The following is a 19,455-nucleotide window of genomic DNA, read 5'->3' on the forward strand; positions in this document are numbered from 1 at the left end:
TAACCATCACAGGGGAGATCTGAGCCACAGAGCCTGCAATCTGAGGAGCTGGCCAGTCCTGGCACGTTCTTAGCGACTGTGACCAAATGTGACTCAACATGGCTGCAAGATCCTTGGGGGATCCAAGACTCCTCTCCAAGGACAGTTGCTCTTCTGAAGCCTGTGTGGCTTCTTGACCTTGCAGTGTCGCCCGCTCTGACATTCCTCTAGTCCCCCCACACACCCCATCCCAATTCCTCCAGTCCCTCCTGAACACTGCAAGACTGCAGCAGGGAGCTGACAGACTGGACTCTTCCAGGCCCTTCTCAACATCAAGGCCCCTCCCACCACCCAAAGGGGCAGAGGCCGCACTGAAGCCGCCTTCCTTATCTGGGTGGACCTGAGCCAGCTTACATTCTTCTCTCCTGATTCAGGAAGGATCTGGAGGTAGGAGGCAGAAGAAACAAAACAGGAAAGCAAAACCTTTGGTGAGGTGGACAAAGGCTAATGCCTGCTACCTAGCCTCGGCTTCATTAAAAGAACAAAAAGCAAAATCTTCACTGGGAGGTACACAGCTCTGCTCAGCACACAGCAAAGAGAAAGGGAGGCGTGACAAGAGGTGACGCTGCACCAGGCACTGGGAACAGTCTGGATTTCTAGGGGATATAGGGAGTTCCTAGGAGAAAGGAGAGGGTGATGCAGTTGGTACGGTGTCAGCTGGAGGTCAGCCTCAACTGACTCAACCCTGCTCACCAGTGGAGGAGTGGATGCTTGTGCTGTTGGCTAAGGTCTGGTGTGTGCGCTCCTCTCCCACCAGAGGCCTGCTCTCTGGAGAGAGGTGCTATATGCCATGGGTACCCAGAAGGCCCATGGTGAGTACACTATAGAGGACAGAGGGTGAGCACTGGGTTTCCAACTGGTCACAAGGACTAATGGTGACCCACAAAGGCCTTGTGTTTTCTGTCTTGTCTATTTCAGGGTGTTGGCTGTATGGTCGCTGGCAACTGGGGCTAGTAAATAACAGCTTTCGTAGTGAGGACTCAGGATCACCCACTGTTTTGTTTTTGTGAACTCTGAATTATTCAGTAGGCCTCACACCAGAGGGCTTAGCACTGCCCTCTGACTGGAAGGGCCCCAGCTCAGGCCAAGCAGGCTGCTTAACTAAGGCCTCTTGTCACCAGGAACTTCTTTATCACCTTTTACTCCAATTGTTACACAAGGCAAAAGTGTTCCTTCCAGGTCTGAAATCCAGGTTACTTGTACCTGGCCAGCCTTCCTTGCATCAGCTCTTTGCATCCCAACCCTGGGTGGCCTGCCAGAACTATCTAGCCCTTTCAAGGCAGTATTTTCCTCCACAGACTTTCAGGAGATTGGAATAAAAGACGGTTTCCGATGAAACCCCAAGTGGGGTGGCCTGCCCCCTGGAGGCCAGTCCAGGAAGCACGCTTACTGAACCCTGGTGAGAAACCCAGGTCAGGGAGCTGAGGAGAATGTTTTCAGGGTGAGCTTAAAAGGTTTTCGCATTTGAGCGGTGGGGCTTCCTGGAGCAGTGTGTTGGTCAGGGTTACTACTGCTGTGGTCACTAGAGTGACCAAAAACAACTTGGGGAGAAGGAGTTTATTTAGCTTATGCTTCCGCATCACTGTTTATCATAGAAGAAAATCAGGACAAGAACTGAAACAGGGTAGCTCCTGGAGGCAGGAACTGATGCAGAAGCCATGGAGGAGGGATGCTTACTAGCCTGCTCCTAGCAGTTTGCTCAGCCTGGTTCTCAATCTGTGGATTAAGACTCCTTTTGTGGTTGCCTATCAGATATTTACATTAGGATTCATAACAGCAGCGAAATTAGTTATGAAGTAGCAAAAAATAAATTTATGGTTAGGGGTCACCACAACATGAGGAACTGTATTAAAGTGTCACAGCATTAGGAAGGTGGAGAGCCGGGTTGGGGATTTAGCTCAGTGGTAGAGCGCTTGCCTAGCAAACGCAAGGCCCTGGGTTCGGTCCCCAGCTCCGAAAAAAAGAAAAAGAAAAAAAAAAAAAAGGAAGGTGGAGAGCCGCTGTTCTAGAGGCACTTTCACAATTGAGGTTCCCTTCTTTTAGGTGACTATAGCTTATGTCAAGTTGATACAAAATGCGCAAACGCACACAGAAAAAGATGTCTTGATTAAGGTGAGAACCACAACCAGGTCAGGTCCACTTGCTCTTACCTGCCAAGCAGCATTTCAACCAGCCTGACCTACCTGAAAGCCATGGGTGGGAGAAGCCCAGATCTGCATGTGCACTTCTGTCTGCCACAGAACCCTGACATGTTAGTCTCATGCCCTCCTAGGTTGTGTCTTTGGTAGCTATGCAGTGTATACATGTGCCGGTTTTAGGGAGTGGTCCTGAAGAGACACTTGCCCTCAGCACAAGCCATAACTAATATCTCTATGCAGATGACGTGTGGTGAACCAGAGATCTATGAGATCCTAGACATACAGCACCTGCACACCACACAAGTCATGCTGACTTACACACCAAGTACACACACACAAGCATACATATACATAGGTATGAACAAGTACATACCTTCACAAGCTTACATGTACTATATGTACTTCCAACACACCTAGCTTGTGTAGCTGTTTCCTCCCTGCTACCCTCCCTGGGAGCCACGGGACCCTCTGGATCATGCTGGGCCACATCGAGGGCCTGAGCTCAAGGCCTTGACTACTTTTCTGTTATTTATGCTGTGGAGTCATCTGAGCATGACATGATCATCACCACTGAGAAGCACAGCCACCATGGTTGCCTTAGCCAGAGCAACAAAATAAGTAAAGCAGCCCAGTGATGGCTAGGTCTGTGGTAATGGTGGTGAGGCCATTAACATATCCTCACAATAAAAGTGGAATCACAAGACCCTTACCTGAGGTTCCAGTCACCATTTTCCTATGCCCTGGGCTGCACATAATTGTGTGTGTGTGTGTAAGTACATAGAGTACATAGGAGGTGGAAGGTTAAGCTTTCATGTCTGGCTTAGATTTTGCTCTTTTGTTTGTTGAGGCAGGGTTTCTCTGTACAGCCCAGGTTGTCCTGGAACTCACTCTGTAGACCAGCCTGGCCTGGAAGTCAGAAATCTGTTTGCCTTCCCAGTGCTGAGATTAAGGCATTTACCCTGAGCTTCCAGTATTTGGTCACTACATTAGCCTGCAGAGGGCAGATAGGAGTTCTGGAACATCCAGTGCCTTTCTTACTAAAACAGAAATACCATGCTATGAAGCTAGGTGTGGTGTCTATAATTCCAGAACCCAGGAGGCTGAAGCGAGTTCCAGGCTAAATTAGGCTACAGTGTGAACGTCTACCTTACACATCAAAACAGGCTGTGTATAAGTGATTTAAGTCTACATTTTTTTTGTTTGTTTGTTTCTCTATTCATACAAAGCTCTAAACCTGTGGCAGAAACAGTGGATGGAGAAAGGGGCCCATTGTCCCTGAGGTGACGCTGTTCCTAACTATGAATTTGACAAAATGCTTCACAGTATGTTTTAATGCTGTGGTAGTTTTGATTTGACCTCAATAAAACGTTGACTTTTGGCCAATTTGAAAGTCAAACGAGCCGGGCGGAGATGGCGCACGTCTTTCGACCCATTCAAGAGGCAGAAGCAGGAGGATCCAGAGTTCGAGGCCAGCCTGAAGCACGACAGCCAGGATTACATAGAGAAACTGGATCTCGAGAAAAAAAGGTCAATGAGGAAGGAATTAGTGGTACAGAGAGGTCCAAAGTGAATATAAAACTAAAAACCGCCGGCAACGAACTCCATGGATTTGCCCAGAACTGCTGGCCCAAGTCTATTTTAAACCACGGGTCGGAGTTGAGAGAAGCTACAAAAAGTCCCTTACTCCGGTCTGGGCTTGGTCGGGACCATGGATTCCCTAGAATCCCGGCTGGCGCCAACGCAGCCCGGATGCAGTATCAGATCCGCGGGTGCCGGGATCCATCTGCACTGCCCTGCTGCATCGCCCACGCAGAGGTAACCCTGCAAAACTGGCGCGTAGCCAAAGGCCCAGACAAACCGGAAAAGAAGCCGCGCCTCGGGCTCGCTCACAGAGGCGGAAGTACGGCCTCGGAGGCCTCCCATGAGCCCTTGCAAAGAGCGACGTAGCCGGAAGCTGCTGGCGGCTGGTGGGGGGATCTGAGTGCCTAGTCCAGCTTGGCACCTGGGCCGGACCCGACCCCCTCGGGGCAGCAGGTGAGCTCGCTGTCAGGACACCGGGCACCCGCGGACCCTCAGTTCCAGGACCTTCCGGTTCTCAGATTACCCGGTTCCTCCCCCTGTAATCCTCGATTCTGCGGCCTTAGGCCCCAGGTCCCCCAATACCGCGACTGTCCGACGCCCCCGGTCTTCAGCCCTGACTGACTCCCCGGTTCCTCCCGCGTCCCCTGCCTCCCATTCCCCAGCTTCCTGGCCCTGGGTTCTCCAGTCCTTCGACCCGTGACGTTCCTGTTCCTTGGACCCCAAACTCCAGGATCCCAGTGTGCGGCGGTCCAGACCCCCCCGCCCCGCCCCCGGCCTGTGAGCCTTGCCGCCCTTCAGCATAGCGGTTGCGCGGATCTACGTGGCCTTTCAGCGCTCAGGTCCCGAGCACTCTCAGACGCAGACTGGTTTTGCAGAGCCCATTTGGCCGGGAAAGGGCCCCTGCCCTTCACTTCGAAAGAAGATTCTGTCCAGAGGTGCCGGTAAGCCAGGCTTTTTCACCTCAGCTTGTTTGATCTTTCGCTTCTTGGCCTTTGAAGTGAGTCTTCTGAAGGAGGAAAAACAAAACAATCCAACAACAGACCCCACAGGACCAAGCTTCTAAACTTTTCTTCACTTATACCTGCAAACAGAAGAATATGCTGTGTTTGCCCTCTTAAGGCACCCACAAGTCAGGCGTAATATACTCTGTTTCAGACTTCATTTTTCCGCTGTGTTATATTTACACCGTTGGGGCCCTCACTATGGTCCTGGACAAGGTGATGATCTGTTCTTCAGAGTGAGGAAGCGTAACTTAGACATGGGTTCTTTGTGTTCTCTGTCATCCATACTGTAGCCTTAGGGCCAAGCCGTGTCCCTAGATGTCCCCTTTGACTCATATTGTTCATCATGTCCTAGTTTTAAGAACCAAATTTTTATAGCGTGACATGTAGCTTAGTATAGTAATTTACTAGGTATGTCTGCTTGGAGGAAGAGTATTTTGCCGTTTTTTATTTCAGCTATCAAGAATTCTTAAGGGTGGGTGAGATGGATTGCTAGGTAAGGGTGCTTGCCACAAAGCCTGACTACCTGAGTTTGATCCTGGAACTCACTTGGTAGAAGGAGATACCTAGGTCCCACCTTCTAGGTATGTACTTGTATGCTCACCCAAGAAAGATTTTTTTTTTTTTAAAAAGACTTCTTGAGGCCTTTTTTGAGCCATATTTAGGCTGGTGAAATTGAGGAGATACTTATTTTCATATTATTAAGCAACATTTAAGATAACTGATTTCTCTCCAGTACCCAAAGTTTGCCACACAGGACGAGTTTCTTAAATCCAAACCAAGTCAGGCATGGTGGCACCACCTTTAATCCCAGCACTTGGGAGGCAGAGGCAGACAGACCTCTGTGAGTTCAGAGCCAGCCTGATCTGCATAGTGAGTTCCAGGACAGCCAAAGCTATGTGGAGAGATGGCTGTCTCAAGCCAGATGACCTCCTTTGCACATTTAGTCCTGTAGCTGAGACTGTCCCTCTGCTTGATTTCACTCAGAGTAGACTTAGATGCCGCCTTCTCACCTTTGTTGCCTCCATTTTGTAGTTCTGAGGGTGGCCACCATGGTGCTTTGGACACTGGGATTGGGAAAAAAAAACATGCAGTGGTGACAGTGTTCAGCTAGAGAAGAACGCAGAGAGCTTTGAACTCAGCTCTATCCTTGTCTCCCCAAATGCTCTGAGCTGTCTGGGGGTGTGTATGAGTAGATGGGGTGCTAACGTCTGCCTGAATGAGTCATGCCAGTACAGGAGTCCTACATGCAGAAATCTGCATTTGTGTGCTCACAGTTGTAGGGTGCCATTAACACATGGTTACTGCAGTAAAAGGGAGGTGGAATGAACTAGGATTTACTTTCAAACAGCTACAGAAAACAAATATTTCCTAGCATCAGACGGAAGGAGGAGTCACACTAAAACAGAGAGAGTTTAAGATGTAGAAGGATTGGTGGGTTGAGATTCAAGATCCTTTACTGAATGCCATATTTCTGCAGACTTAAGTGTAAAATGAAATACAGGATATAGGACAGGTGTTTTGTTTTGACTTTTATGTGAACCTCATATTAATGATCCGCCTACCTCATGAACAAAGAATGGTCACTTTCAGTCTAACAGCAAGTTAAGTCGGGAGGCGGTAACACTGAAAACCTGCTTCTGTCATACAGAGTACAAATCTGTTGTTTGTGTGTTGCCCTGTGAATTAGAGGAAGCAGCATGGATCTACTGGGATGGATGAGTTCAGGTGGGGTAGAGGCCCAGGTCCTGTGCCCAGTCCCCTCACACCCATTGCCAGTGTGTGCAATACCACTGGCATTCGTTTATGTCCAGCCTTGTGGTTGGCACACTCCATTACTTTGGGTTTATTTTCCCACTCCTGAATTAAATGGACCACCAGTTAAAAGTCAAACATTGCTGAAACTGGCAGATATGAAGAAATGAACAGGGTCTAGGGAGACAGTTCTGTAGGTGAATGCAGGAAGATCTGAGTTCAAATCTTTAGTGCCTACATAAAAGCCAGGCATGGCTACACAGGTCTGTAACCTCACCTTTGGAAGATAGAGATAGGAAGATTCTTGTTCCCAGCCTCAGTATCCCAAGGGAACAGGCTGGAAATCTATAGAAGACGACCTTCGTCCTCCTCTGGCCTCCACACGTGTGTACACGGGCACACATGTGGGTGGATGGTACACATGCAAAGAAGGAAGGAGGTTTTCAATTTAGCTGAGCCTTACTGCCGTCCTCGCCAACAGCCCTGGGCAGGTTGTCTGCGTTTATTATTATGTCCCGTGTCCACATTATCTCACTTTTATCTGTTTGATGTCCTCGTAGAAGACCAGTTTACGGACTGTCTTAACACCATTGCCAGGGATATCTCCTTGCCCCTTGCTCAGGCAGCCCGAGGGCTTCCCACGTCCTACCCCAACTTGGAGAGCTGGGAGGGAGGTAGTAAGTGCAGAGTGCCCTCTTCATCAGGGCACTGCTCTTTTGGGGAGAACGGATTGAGCCGCCAGTCTTCATGGGTTTTAAAGGCTGTTCCTTGTGAGTCTTAGTCCAGATGACAGCTTTTTTTATCATTTATTCTGCCTGGTAGCACATAGTGGCTGAACTTGTACTCCATGGCATTCCTGAGAACATAACATGGTTGTGCCCTATGGTGTCCCTCCTTACCCAGAAGAGCCTCCTTGGTAAATGGCTCCTGTACTGTGCATGGCTACCCCGTCAGGCCAGAGCAGCTATGTGGCAGATCTTAGGAAGTCAACATTACATAATGTTATTGCATGCTAGTTCATTTTCCTTCTTGCATAGTAGCCCACTGTAGAGGTTTGTTTTCCTCCTTGCAGCACCATGGCCAGCCCAAGAACCAGAAAAGTTCTTAAGGAAGTCCGGGCACAGGACGAGAATAATGTGAGTATGAACCTTTGGGCTGGTGAGTGTCTTGGTGTCACATGCAGCTGTGGCTGTGTGTCCCTCCTTGGAGAGACTGGTGATGGCATAGGGGAAGTAGTTGCTGGTGCTCACTAGTGTGGCTCCCCCTGTCACACCGCTCAGGTTGTGCTGAGGATGCTGGGGCTCCTTTCTGATTTATTTCTCATCAGAAGTTCCTTATCTTCATGCCAGTTCCTGGCAGCTATTGCCACCTCCAGTATTGTCCAAATCCACGTCCTTTGACCAACCTGAGCAGCCTTATTAAGCTTATGGGTGCCAGCCCATTTGTTAGTCTGTACACATGTGACCTGCTCCTCTTCTGCATCCTTTTGGGGCATCTATTGGGTCTTTGGGGTGCTAACCCTGTCGTGAGCTGCCTGGTGAGTTGCGTGTGCTCCCCACCCCCTTTGCAGGTTTGCTTTGAGTGTGGTGCGTTCAATCCTCAGTGGGTCAGCGTGACCTATGGCATCTGGATCTGCCTGGAATGCTCTGGGAGACACCGTGGGCTTGGGGTGCATCTCAGGTCAGTGTCCTGCCACTTGGCCCCTACACATCCTGCATCTATCCTACTTGCCACGTTGTGGGGCCTGCTGCCCAGACTGCGGTCTGACAGGGTGTTAGGGGGATGTTCTCCACCGTTAGGTGGTCCTCACTCCACTAACACTGGCCGTGATTGCCAGCTGCCGTCCATCTTGCCCCCATGAAGCTTCTGGCTTTTGTCTCGATACAGGATGTGGTCTTGGGTTGGGAGGCTAGTTGGGTCCCCTCGTGCTTGGTAATCAGACCAGACATCTGGTTTCTAGCTTCGTGCGCTCTGTGACAATGGACAAGTGGAAGGACATTGAACTGGAGAAGATGAAAGCTGGTGGGAATGCTAAGTTCCGAGAGTTCCTGGAGGCACAGGACGACTATGAGCCTAGCTGGTCACTGCAGGACAAGTATAGCAGCAGAGCTGCAGCGCTCTTCAGGGATAAGGTAGGACCGGCCTGGCTGGCTTTAGCACACCTTGCTGGTGGCCAGATATAACTTCAGTGGCTTTGGGAGGCAGGTTTCTCTTCCCACTTTCAATATCTATGGAGGCCACACACTGTCCAAGACAGGCCAAGACAAATGGCCCCTACTGACCTTGCAGCAGGCAGGCTTTTCCCGCCCAGAGGGAATGCAAATGGCCTACAATCCAAGGAGAGGAACAGTGACCATGGGGCCTTAGCATGGCTCAGCTGCAGACCCTCTGAGGATCTGCCTGTCTTTAGATTGGGGGTCAGATAAATGAGTCCTTGTGCTCACTGACACTTACTCTCATCATCATGGCAGCCCTGGTTCATGGCTTGGTGGTGTTGGCTTAGAGGATTGAGCTAATAGTGTATCTCCTCACGTCCTGTCTCGTCTTGTTAGGTGGCTACTTTGGCAGAAGGTAAAGAATGGTCTCTGGAGTCATCGCCTGCCCAGAACTGGACCCCACCTCAGCCCAAGACGCTGCAGTTCACTGCCCACCGGTAGCTCCTCTGGCCTGCTGGTCAGACCTCAACTTCACCCTCACGTTAGTGGTAGTTTAGGAACCCCATAGAAACCTCATTTCCTCCACTTGTGGGAACAGCTCCAGTCGTGAGCTGTTCCCAGAAGTCAGAGAGAAAGGGAGCTTTTTACATTTTTGAAACAGTGTAAACTGGTAGTGAAAATTTACCCCAGTGAGAAGCAGGTACCGCTTTGCCCTGTTCTGCAGAAGGGCTTCTTCCTCTCTTGCAGGTCCCACAACCCTGCAGACAGCCTGTGGGGTGTGGGTTGTGCTTTTGCCTCATGTGATCATTCTTCTGTGGGCTGTTGGTCACACCATGGTATAGGCCCCGAGATGGCACAGGTTTCCCCTGTGCAGACTGTCCCCTTTGGAGGGTGGCATACGTGGGTGAGGCACAGGAGATGACAGCGCATCTTCCACCTCCAGGTCCTGTGGACATAACCAGGTCATAGCACCACTGATGACATAGCACCAGTATATTTCCCAGTTCTGAATCCTGACTGCCGTTGCTGGCAGGACCAGAATTCACTGTTGGCTGTTAGATTGATACAGAGAGGCCTGGATGTTAGCTGTGCCTCAGCTTCTTATGGGTCAAGGCTGGTGCCTATTTGACCCAAATATGATATGAAAGGTCCTTTTCACAGACTGTGGTTTCGTTTGGTGTGTTGAACCCTTACTGACCTTTAACCTTCTACTTTAGACCCGCTGGCCAGCCACAGAATGTAACTACCTCTGGGGACAAGGCCTTTGAGGATTGGCTGAATGATGACCTGGGTTCCTATCAGGGGTAAGGCCTCTCAAGCCAGGGATAGCAGAAGCAGTTGGGAGCATCTTTGACAGGCCACCTTGCGGGGCTTTTCTCCATTGGGTTGGGGTTTTCCTTTAGGGTAATACGCTGGGCCCACTCCTTTGTATGTATTCACGGCATGTGTAATCTGGGGTCCACTTGTGGCAAGCCCCAAGATTGCCTAGGCTCGAGTGGAGGTTTTGAAGGTAGAAAAAAATTTAGTATTAAAGATGATGTATTTTCTTCTGGAATCTACCTGTCCTGTAAGTGATGCATGATGTTTTCAGTAACCCCACTTACGAGGGGTAACAGGTCTTCTGTGGAACCTCAGGTCCTGTGGTAGAAAGTATCTGTATGCTCCTGTGCCCGTTGTCCAGAATGCAACTCCTAACCAAGGTCTTACTGTTGAAGAGTGGCAAGGTTCGCGCTGTGGCTCTGTCTCTGGCTGATGTCTATGTTTATCTTCAGTGCTCAGGAGAATCGCTATGTGGGGTTTGGGAACACAGTGCCACCTCAGAAGAGAGAAGATGACTTCCTCAACAGCGCCATGTCATCTCTGTACTCGGTAAGAAGGCCTAGGACCTGCAGAATGCCTGCTGCCACAGACATAGCCAAGGGGGTTGTGCAATGCCTAGATGTGGGCAGTGTGGGTAGTCTGGGGGCACATGCCTTTTGATCTGATTAAAGGCCTCTTCTTGTGTACCTTCTTTTAAAAAAATGGCCTTTTATTCATATCCCAAAGGTATTCAGCCACTTGCTTACTCTGGCCATGAAAACACACATCAGATTTACCAAGGTAGATTTCCTCAAAGAAGAACTAAAGGTTTTCTATGGAGCCTGTCTTCCTCTTATCTCCAGGTTTATCCTGAGTCCAGCAGAAGGCTGACCCAGCCTCCTGGCCTGTGTTGGGTAGACTGACTCAGAAAGCGAGGCCCTGAGCAGAGGCTGCCCAAGGTTTTTGGCTTTCTCCTTGGGTGTGGTGCGTCTGCTTGGGGTTTGGGGGATCTGCTTTCACGGCAACCTGGAGCTCCAGCTCTGAAGTTCAGGGTATGACGTCCTAGGCTTGCTTTTCCAGGGAAACTAATGTTCAAGTGCCTTTTGTTCGTTGCAGTGTTGTCTTTTGTCATAATCATAAGTGCAAACACCGTGGAGGACTGGCAGAGGCTGCTGTTAAGTGTGCTGAATGCTGAAAGGGAAAAGAGAAAAAGATTGTGGGGTGCACCATTAGTCCCAGCACTCAGGAGGCAGGGCAGGGGCAGCTCTGAAGTTCAAACCTAACCTGGTCTGCAGAGCCAGTCCTGGGATAGCTGGAGCTGCACAGAGAAACTCTATCTCTAGAAACAAAAACAAACCTAATAAAAACGAGGAAAGGCTTTTTATACTGACGATACCAGATCTTCAAAATAAGTACAACTGGGTGGGGTGCATAAGAGGAATAGGTGCTGTGAAACAGGAGGAATGCAAGCGTCTGCTGTGCTGCTGCCCATGTGTATTGCAGTGTAGACTGACAAGCACGGACGCAGGACTGACACCACCCTTGTATCATGAATGTTTTATTCCTTAGTGAGTGAATTTTTTTACCTTTTTCTTTCTTTCTTTCCTTTTTTTTTTTTTTTTTTTTTTTGGAGACAGTCTTGTTTGTAGCTCTGTGAATGCATGTGTAGACCAGGCTGGTCTCAGATTTGCAGTGTGATTCTCTTGCTTCATCTTCCTACGTATTGGGATTACAAGCATGAGCCGTCATGCCTGGGTCAAAACTGTTTTAAAACTGAGACTGAATATTGTAGTGCATACCTGCAGCCCTGGCTCTGGCCCTGGCTCTGGGGAAGCTGAAGCAAGTCGGAAGATTGCAGTGAGCCTGAAGGCAGCCTGGGTTACCTAGTGAGAACCTGTCTGAAAAACCAAAGATTTGCTTAAACCTGTCTTCTTTGTCCTGGAGGAATGTCCCTGTGGTGCATGGCAGCCACAGTCGCTCTCCTGTGGGTCCCACGTGGGTTATCTTTAGGGCAGAAAAGCAGAACTTTATTATAAAGCTTGTTGCAGTTATACAGGTTTTTTGGTTTTTTGTTTTTGTTTATTTTGACAACTCATTTTATAGACCAGACTGTCCTCATTAAACTCAGAGATCAGTCTGCCTCCCAAGTGCTGGGATTAAAGGCCTGCTCCACACCTGGCCCTGTAGAGTTTTATTTAAAGCCCTGCCTCATCAGTTGGTATCTGTATTCCCTGTCTTCTGCTGATAACCTTTTTTAAGGAAGACCCCTGAATATAGATGTCTCCTGAAGTGTAGTGGTTCCTCTGAACTATCTTGAGGGCTGGGGAGGAGGCCAGCTTTGGTTTAAATGGGATGTATGTACGTGGGAAGAAATTGGTGAGGAGACAGCTGAACCTAGAGGAAACCCTGTAACCTCTACCCACCATGGTCTGCTCCTCTGGGAGCAGGAAGGAGGAAGCAAAGATGTGGGCATTAGCTAACTCCCTTTAGGCCTGGTAGCCATCCTGTGCTGTGGTTGGTGTTTGAGTTCCTCCTCTTGGGAAGGACTGTGCTGTGTGCTGCAGCTGGCAAGGGACTGTGGATACTGTAGCACTTGGTTGCTTTTTGCGGGTGACAAGCACAGTGGCGGTAACTGGAGGTGCCCTCCTGTGCTAAAGTATGGAGACTGTGGCCTTCACAGGGTCTAGAAAAGCCTCATCATTTCCTGTTGTTTCCTCAGGGCTGGAGCAGTTTTACCACTGGGGCGAGCAAGTTTGCGTCTGCAGCAAAGGAGGGTGTAAGTAACCGTGGGATGCATGCTGTCCACTATGGGCCTGAGGCTCTGGGAGAAGGGTCCTGGGGTCCTCCAGGCAGACAAACATGGGCCTTGTCCACTATAGGATGGCCCAGGAACCCTTACTATAGCAGAAGGCATTTCTTTTTGTGTCAGGGACAAACTGCTTGCAGAGGTTGACTTGAGTTCATGAGGGTGAATGGCTGAGTACCCAGGCCTGGGTTTCTGCCTTTGGGTCTTCAGAGTAGTTTCGACATAGTCGAGCTCCTCTCACTCACCTTTACTTAAAATGAGAGAACTTGAGGATTCTAGTTGGGATAGGCCATGCTGTATGGGGAGCATGTCTGGCTCTGGCTCTGGCACTGGCACTGGCACTGGCACTGGCACTGGCACTGAATGCCCTGGCAAGCACTGATAGAAGAAGCCAGGTGTGTAGACTTGGGGTCTGGGGGTGGGCTGTGTGGCCATGGTACAAAGAGGAACGGGTAGAGGTAAGTTGGTCCACTGGTCCAGAGGACTCAGACCAACAGTGCCTGTAGCCATCCAGACAAGCTGGAAGCCTTGTATCTACCCCTCCCATTTGCTGTGCAGCAGTTACTGGCTGTTTTTCCCCATCTCTAGAAAGGGGAGATCTAGATATCTTCCCACTTGGGCATCTGTAGACAGGCCTACCTTTTCATAAGCTAGATACTATGATTCCCACATGTTGGACCAGTAGGGGCAAGAGTGGCTGCTGGGCTCAAACATGTCCTATCCCTACCAGTTTGTGGGCTTGTTACAATATCTGTTAAGCCAGACCTACCCCCAGCAACCTGGTCCCTTAGACCTGCTGTCAGGTTGGTGCTGACTTCCTGGGTGCTTGCCAGGAGTTCTGGAACTAATGCCACCTGGGCCCCATGTAGATAAAGCCTATGTCAGGGTCAAGACATTTGACTTCAAAGTGTTGCTTTGTTTTCCTTGTAGGCTACAAAATTTGGATCTCAAGCAAGTCAAAAGGTAAAGAGGAGAAGCTTTTACTCTCTTAGTCTTGCCAGGTGGTGGTGGTGTACACTTTTGATCCCAGCACCCGGGAGGCAGAAGCAGGCAGATCTCTGAGTTCAAGGCTAGATTTGTCTACAGAGCTAGTTCCAGGACAGCCAGGGTTACACAGAGAAACCCTGCCTCAAAAAAACAAAAACAAAAAAAAAGCTAAAAGAAAGAAGGGAAAAACAGAAAGCAAACCCCGGCAACCTGAGTCTTACATGCAGCGTCTGGAAGCGCCCTTGACTGCGCCCTCGGGGTCTAAGGTCGGAGTCCTGAAAAAGGTCCTTTTCTGTTATGTTCACTTCAGGGCTTCCTCAGCCCTTCTACCATAACTGCTGATAGACATGAAGCCACAGTACCATAGCTGCCTCATGGGAGGGATTGTTTAGCCATGGCGGCCTCGGGCTCTTCACCTGGACAGGCGTCACCACATCTCCACTTGGCGGCGTGGCTTGTGTGGCCGGCGCTTTCAGTCTCGGGCTTGGCAGTTTATTTTCCTCCAAGCTGAGTATAATAGTTGCCATGCTTAGAGCTCTGGTCTCCATGGTGAGGTGGGCAGGATTTTAGGCCCTTGTGGCCTGCAGCACTCTGTTCATGTACATTTCTGCCTCTCCGGGCCTCTTCCAGCCCCACACCCCCAATGACCCACCTTGGAGCCATCTTCCTGGATTTGCCTCAAAGCTTCTAGGTTTGGGTCAGGCTCTTCAGGCATATATCATGGAGTCTGGACCGTGATGAGTTTGGAGCAGGGAAATAGTGATGCCAGGACTCAGAGCAAACTGGCGTGGGTCTGCTGCAGGTAATGAACGTAGTCCAGGCCAGGTGTGGTAACACCTGTAATCCCAGTGACCAAGTGACTGAGGATTGTTCAAGGAGACCCTTTTTATTTAAAAAAGAAAAAGAAAAGGCTAAAGGTGAAGGGTGTGTTCTCTGCCGATTCTGGGCATTGCTAATGCGACTCCCACACCTGCTCTTTCTCTGTAACTGCCTTCGTGCCTACTGGGTCAAGTTTTGGGGTTACAAGCAGCAGTCAGAGCCGGTAAAACTCTGTTTGTTCTGGTGCATGCTGCCCTGTGTCTGTTGAGCATGTGCGTTGCTCCTGGCTGTATCCCCTTTCTGCCTGGGTCACCTGTGTGCTGCACTCTCACCTTCTTGGCCTGTTGGTGCTGGAAGCTCATCTTCCCCAGATCCACAGCCAGGTGTTTGCTGGGCCAGGTCGTCTGGGCCCAGTGAGCTCTGGAGAGAAAGACTACTTAATTCAGTTTTCATATCATGGCTTACGTATCCCAAACCAAATAGCAGCTAGAATTACACCCTGCTGGAAAAGAGCCTTCCTGTGTTAATGAATTCTCTCTCTTCAAACCTTTTATTTGGCCTTGCCTTGAGGTGACGGTCCAGGCGAGTCGCATTCCTAGGTTTGCTCAGAGCTTCTCCGCCCTTAGCATAATGGAACCAGGAGAGCTGTACCCCTTCTGCTATTTCTCTTCCCCAACCTTTTCTCCATCCCTCCACCCAGCCTCCTGTACACGCTTTTCTCCCATGTAAGATTCGGTGCCTACTTCAGGAGTTGGTGAAGAGCTGCCTGCAGTTAGATCTGTGTCCATCCTCCTGACCTGTGGACAAGCCAGAGCTGTGTCAGCCAGAGCTGCTGTCAGCCAGAGCTGTGTCAGCATCATGAGGAGCCCCTTCCATATCTTGACTCCTCCATTCTGGTGTCCCTTCCGTGACACTGCTTCCCACATGGATCCACATCCCACTGCCTCCCTTCCTGTTGGCAAAGCTTGTGCTGTCCTGTGCTTACTGTGCCTACTGACCAGCACTAATGTTGCTGTGTGCAGAGCTCACACAGCATCTCTTCCCACAGGCTTCGGAGTTGGGCCACAGCCTGAATGAGAATGTTCTCAAGCCTGCACAGGAGAAGGTATGGGTGGCACCAAAATCAAGGTGCTTGTGTGTTCCACTGAGACTCTTTACTGACCTGGGAAATGGGTATGTTGGGGATCTGCAAAATCTTGCCTCTAATCTTCTCCAGTCCAGGTGGCCTTGGGCTTCTTTTTCTTAGTCTTCCTAGTCAATTCCAAGGACATCCCAAGGGTACTTCTCTTCCTTCTGTTTTACTTCAGTGACCAGACCACAGGCAGTGGTGCTGATTATCTACAAAGGGTATCAGTCTTGTGAGGAGTCAGTAGTCCCAACCTTCCTTGCAGCAGGAGTCTGGGCAGCATTGGCCTCTACAGAGGGCACAGAGTCTTTTGGTTTAATGTGGTTTTATGGAGGTGAAGCCAGATGGACTCTTGGTAGAACTTGGGGAGTTTAATGTGACAGGTCCTTGTGCACGCTGGACTTTTAATCTTCCTAACGATGCCCTTTAAATCGCACAGGTGAAAGAGGGAAGGATTTTTGATGATGTGTCCAGTGGGGTCTCTCAGTTGGCATCCAAGGTAGGGCTACCCTGCTGATTGCACAGCCAAAGCCAGTCTCCATATTCCAGGCACGGAGGCCCACAGGGTCTTGGGCCAGTTGAGGCAGTGGCCTCTGCCCTCTGGTTTCTGAGGGCTTGAGGAATATGGAAACAGCTTGGTTGTTGGGGATTTACCAGCCACTAACCTGTGTTTCTTCTTGGTTTTGCTGCCGTTGGCCTGTCCCTTGGTAAGTGCCATTGTCAGCTATTGCTGGTCCTGTGACCTCAGGGCCTAGTGTGATGGGGGCGGGTTCATCAGACTTCACAACACGATGGCAATAGAAGATGTCTCCTGAAGTCTTCCATTGCATTGTAGTAAAGACAAGGCCTACAGTGGCTCACAGCTCTGAACAGGTCCCAAGTGTTGTGGCATTGGGAAGGCCATGCCTTTCACTATGTATGTGGCATTGTCCCAGCCATTACAGAAACTACTTCTGCAGAGATGGCAGAGAGATGCTCACAGCAAACTAAGCAGCCAAGAGCTAACTGTAACTTCACCACTGCTGCTGTGTTACTGTGCATAAGTGTGTGTGTATCTATATGTGACACTCCTCCAAGTTTTGTCTTAGCAGGGCAGCATCCATTTTTGTTGTTTTAGAGCCAGAGGTGCGATGTAGTATGTGGACTTGGTTTCCTGTCTCCTTCCAGGTCCAGGGAGTTGGCAGTAAGGGATGGCGTGATGTCACGACCTTTTTTTCTGGGAAAGCTGAAGACACTTCAGACAGGTAGTCCATGTCCTCACCCCAGGCCCTGGGTCCCTTGGGCTCCCTGAGGTGGCCTGGCCCCTCATCCTATGCCCAGTGCTGCACACGGTTCTTTACTAGAGGCACAGTGACTGCCCTCTCACCCCACCCCAGGACCCCTATCATGGACAAAAGCTTGTATCTTTTTTCCCAACACCCTACAGTTTGAGTGATGAATGGGAATGAGGTAGCAAGAGACAATCCCTTCCGAAAGTTCTGTGTCCTCAACACCAGGTTGGAGCCTTATCAAGGCAAGTCAGCTCTCAAAGGAAAAGGTCCCTCACCTGTAGGGTGCTCTGACTCTACGGGGTGGCTAGGAAGCACTTGGAAAGGCATGGGCCTCTTCCTAGCCAGGAAGAAAGCATAGAGCTGTTGCAGGCCTTGGCCACACCTTGGTCAAATGTAGGCTGGGCTTGTAAAGCAATGAATGGGTCTTGTTCTAGAGAGCCGTTGGGACCTGAGCAGATTGGGCAGCGTGGGGATACAGGAAGCACAAAGTATCTTTCTGTGACAACTCGTGAGATTTTGTCCCTCTCTGTAATAGACCCTTAGAGGGCCACAGCTACCAGAACAGCAGTGGAGACAACTCTCAGAACAGCACCATAGACCAGAGCTTCTGGGAGACCTTCGGGAGTGCTGAGCCCCCCAAGGCCAAGTCCCCAAGCAGTGACAGCTGGACCTGCGCAGATGCCTCAACGGGAAGGAGGAGCTCGGACAGCTGGGACATTTGGGGCTCAGGTTCTGCATCCAACAACAAGAACAGCAATAGCGATGGCTGGGAGAGCTGGGAGGGAGCCAGTGGGGAGGGAAGGGCAAAGGCTACCAAGAAGGCAGCTCCATCTACAGCCGCCGACGAGGGCTGGGACAACCAGAACTGGTAGGAGCCTTGCTGCACCCTAACCCAGCCCTGCTGGGAGACCGCTGTGTTTGCACTTTACCCTTGTTCCTCCTTCATTTGACCTCAGTGTGAAGACAGTGGCTCAGGCAGGACTTGAGTTGGTGCTGCCTGCCTGGTGTGGGGTGGCTTTCTCTTAGACCTCAGGGGACATGTCATCCACCTGCCTCTTGGGTCCTCTGAGCAGCCTTCCTGGATTCTGGGTTCTTGGGACCCAGGCACTGTCTCTGCAGCCCTAGCATAGCCTGGGACTGCAGCCCTGTGCAATGTCAGCTAAGCCAGACATCTGCTTTCGTTGAAATGTCTTTTTAAACTTGAAAGGTCTGCTAGTTCTTTCTTCTTGAAGAAAGTGCCTGGAGCCTTAAAGCTGGAAATGAAACGACAAAAGCAATACTGGAGCTCACACTGCCACCGACACCCTCACCTAAGTCCACAACCTGTGGCTTGTGCTGTGAAACTCACTTTGTGACCCTCTGCCTTTCCTGCATCAGCCTGTCCAGCCCTCAGTTAAATGGGACAAACTCTCCACAATGGCCACACAAAGCAGACTGGGCTCTGGTCTTTCTCGGACACCCAATTTGAACTTGGCCAGCCCTGGACAGCTCAGTAATGAGGAAAGGAGAGTAAGGGGTCTGGGACCGTTTTCAGTGTATCCGCCACCCCCACACGGTCCAAGGGAGCCTGAGCATGGAGGGTGGACTGAGGGGCCACCTGCCACTGCCAGGGTCAGGCATTTTAATGGGCACCTGTTAGCATTTGCCATGTATTGTGTCTGTGACAGCCCAGGCCTTCTCCCAGCCTGCTCAGGCTGCTCAGAGCACACTCAGTCATGTCCCCCTCAGCATGCAGCTGTCCTTCAGATGACCCCACTTCCCACCCTGTGGACTTTGTAGAACACTGCAGTTGAGACCCATGTGCTATCAGTGGTTGGTGTGACCGCATTCCCTCCCAGGATTCCATGACTGCTGTGTGCTGTGGCTGGAGAGACCAGCTGGGGTCTCTGTCTCCTTAAACCCACTCCTGTCTGACCCTCAGTTTGACCAGCAGTGCATGACCTGAAGTTCTGTGGTTTGTGTGTCTGTCATGTTTGCTCCTACTTTCTGGTGTTGAGCTGTCTGGGCCCTAAGGTTCCAGTGCTTGCCCCACCATGGGGGTTCACGGTTCTTTGCAGAACTGATAGACCTTAGGTTTGGGGAGCCCTCCTGGGTTGCTTTGTCCTCAAGTGGACATGAAAACTACTTGGTAGTTAGGTAACAGGACATCTCGGAGCTAGGGAAGCAAGGGAGATAGCCGGGTCTTGTGCCTGATAGAGCAGCCACAGGTAGATGAGGTCAGAGACTTGGGGTGAGGCCATGGGGTTGTTGAGCACACAAAAAGTCAAAAGTCAGGAAGTCTGAACATGGAGGAAGAACCCTCACCGAAAGTGGCACATCCCCAGAATGAAGGAGTCCTTGATTTGGTGGACATAGGGTGATATGAGGGGAATGGAATTGGTTGGGTCTGGTGTGGGAAGCTGCCTGCCTCACATCATTTGGGAGTAGCAAATCACCCAAGCTACATAAAGTTAATTCTGGTACTGTGTTGAGTGAAT

At 50.3% G+C, this 19,455-nt stretch overlaps 1 protein-coding gene across 18 annotated transcripts; it reads left to right on the forward strand.

Moving 5' to 3' along the window:
• Positions 1 to 4,063: 4,063 nt before the first annotated feature.
• Positions 4,064 to 19,454, forward strand: Arfgap1 (ADP-ribosylation factor GTPase activating protein 1). 18 transcript variants are annotated; one of them, XR_010064557.1, is made up of 16 exons: positions 4,064 to 4,211; positions 4,489 to 4,699; positions 7,587 to 7,650; positions 8,085 to 8,194; positions 8,475 to 8,646; positions 9,067 to 9,167; positions 9,888 to 9,974; positions 10,443 to 10,539; positions 12,689 to 12,745; positions 13,706 to 13,738; positions 14,775 to 14,804; positions 15,630 to 15,686; positions 16,147 to 16,206; positions 16,875 to 16,951; positions 17,134 to 17,220; positions 17,514 to 17,726. XR_010064557.1 is itself a non-coding variant. In XM_006235732.4 (15 exons), the coding sequence occupies exons 3-15, from the start codon at positions 7,591 to 7,593 to the stop codon at positions 17,848 to 17,850; spliced, it is 1,278 nt and encodes a 425-aa protein (XP_006235794.1). In that variant the 5' UTR covers positions 4,064 to 4,211; positions 4,489 to 4,699; positions 7,587 to 7,590; the 3' UTR covers positions 17,851 to 19,454. The 18 variants fall into 18 exon arrangements, 12 of the variants coding, with proteins under 12 accessions (XP_006235794.1, XP_063139154.1, XP_063139155.1 ...); XR_010064559.1 differs by lacking the exon at positions 16,147 to 16,206; XR_010064560.1 differs by lacking the exon at positions 16,147 to 16,206 and having other exon boundaries at positions 16,881 to 16,951.
• Position 19,455: the final 1 nt, after the last annotated feature.

Source organism: Rattus norvegicus, chromosome 3 (assembly GCF_036323735.1).
Source record: "Rattus norvegicus strain BN/NHsdMcwi chromosome 3, GRCr8, whole genome shotgun sequence".
NCBI lineage: Eukaryota > Metazoa > Chordata > Mammalia > Rodentia > Muridae > Rattus > Rattus norvegicus.

Bases quoted from the DNA above. Each gene is read 5' to 3' on its own strand.
- Arfgap1 (XM_006235732.4), top strand. From the start codon at position 7,591: ATGGCCAGCCCAAGAACCAGAAAAGTTCTTAAGGAAGTCCGGGCACAG. The intron at 9,975-10,442 runs GTAAGGCCTCTC...GTTTATCTTCAG, and splicing joins GACCTGGGTTCCTATCAGGG to TGCTCAGGAGAATCGCTATG. The intron at 10,540-12,688 runs GTAAGAAGGCCT...TTGTTTCCTCAG, and splicing joins CCATGTCATCTCTGTACTCG to GGCTGGAGCAGTTTTACCAC.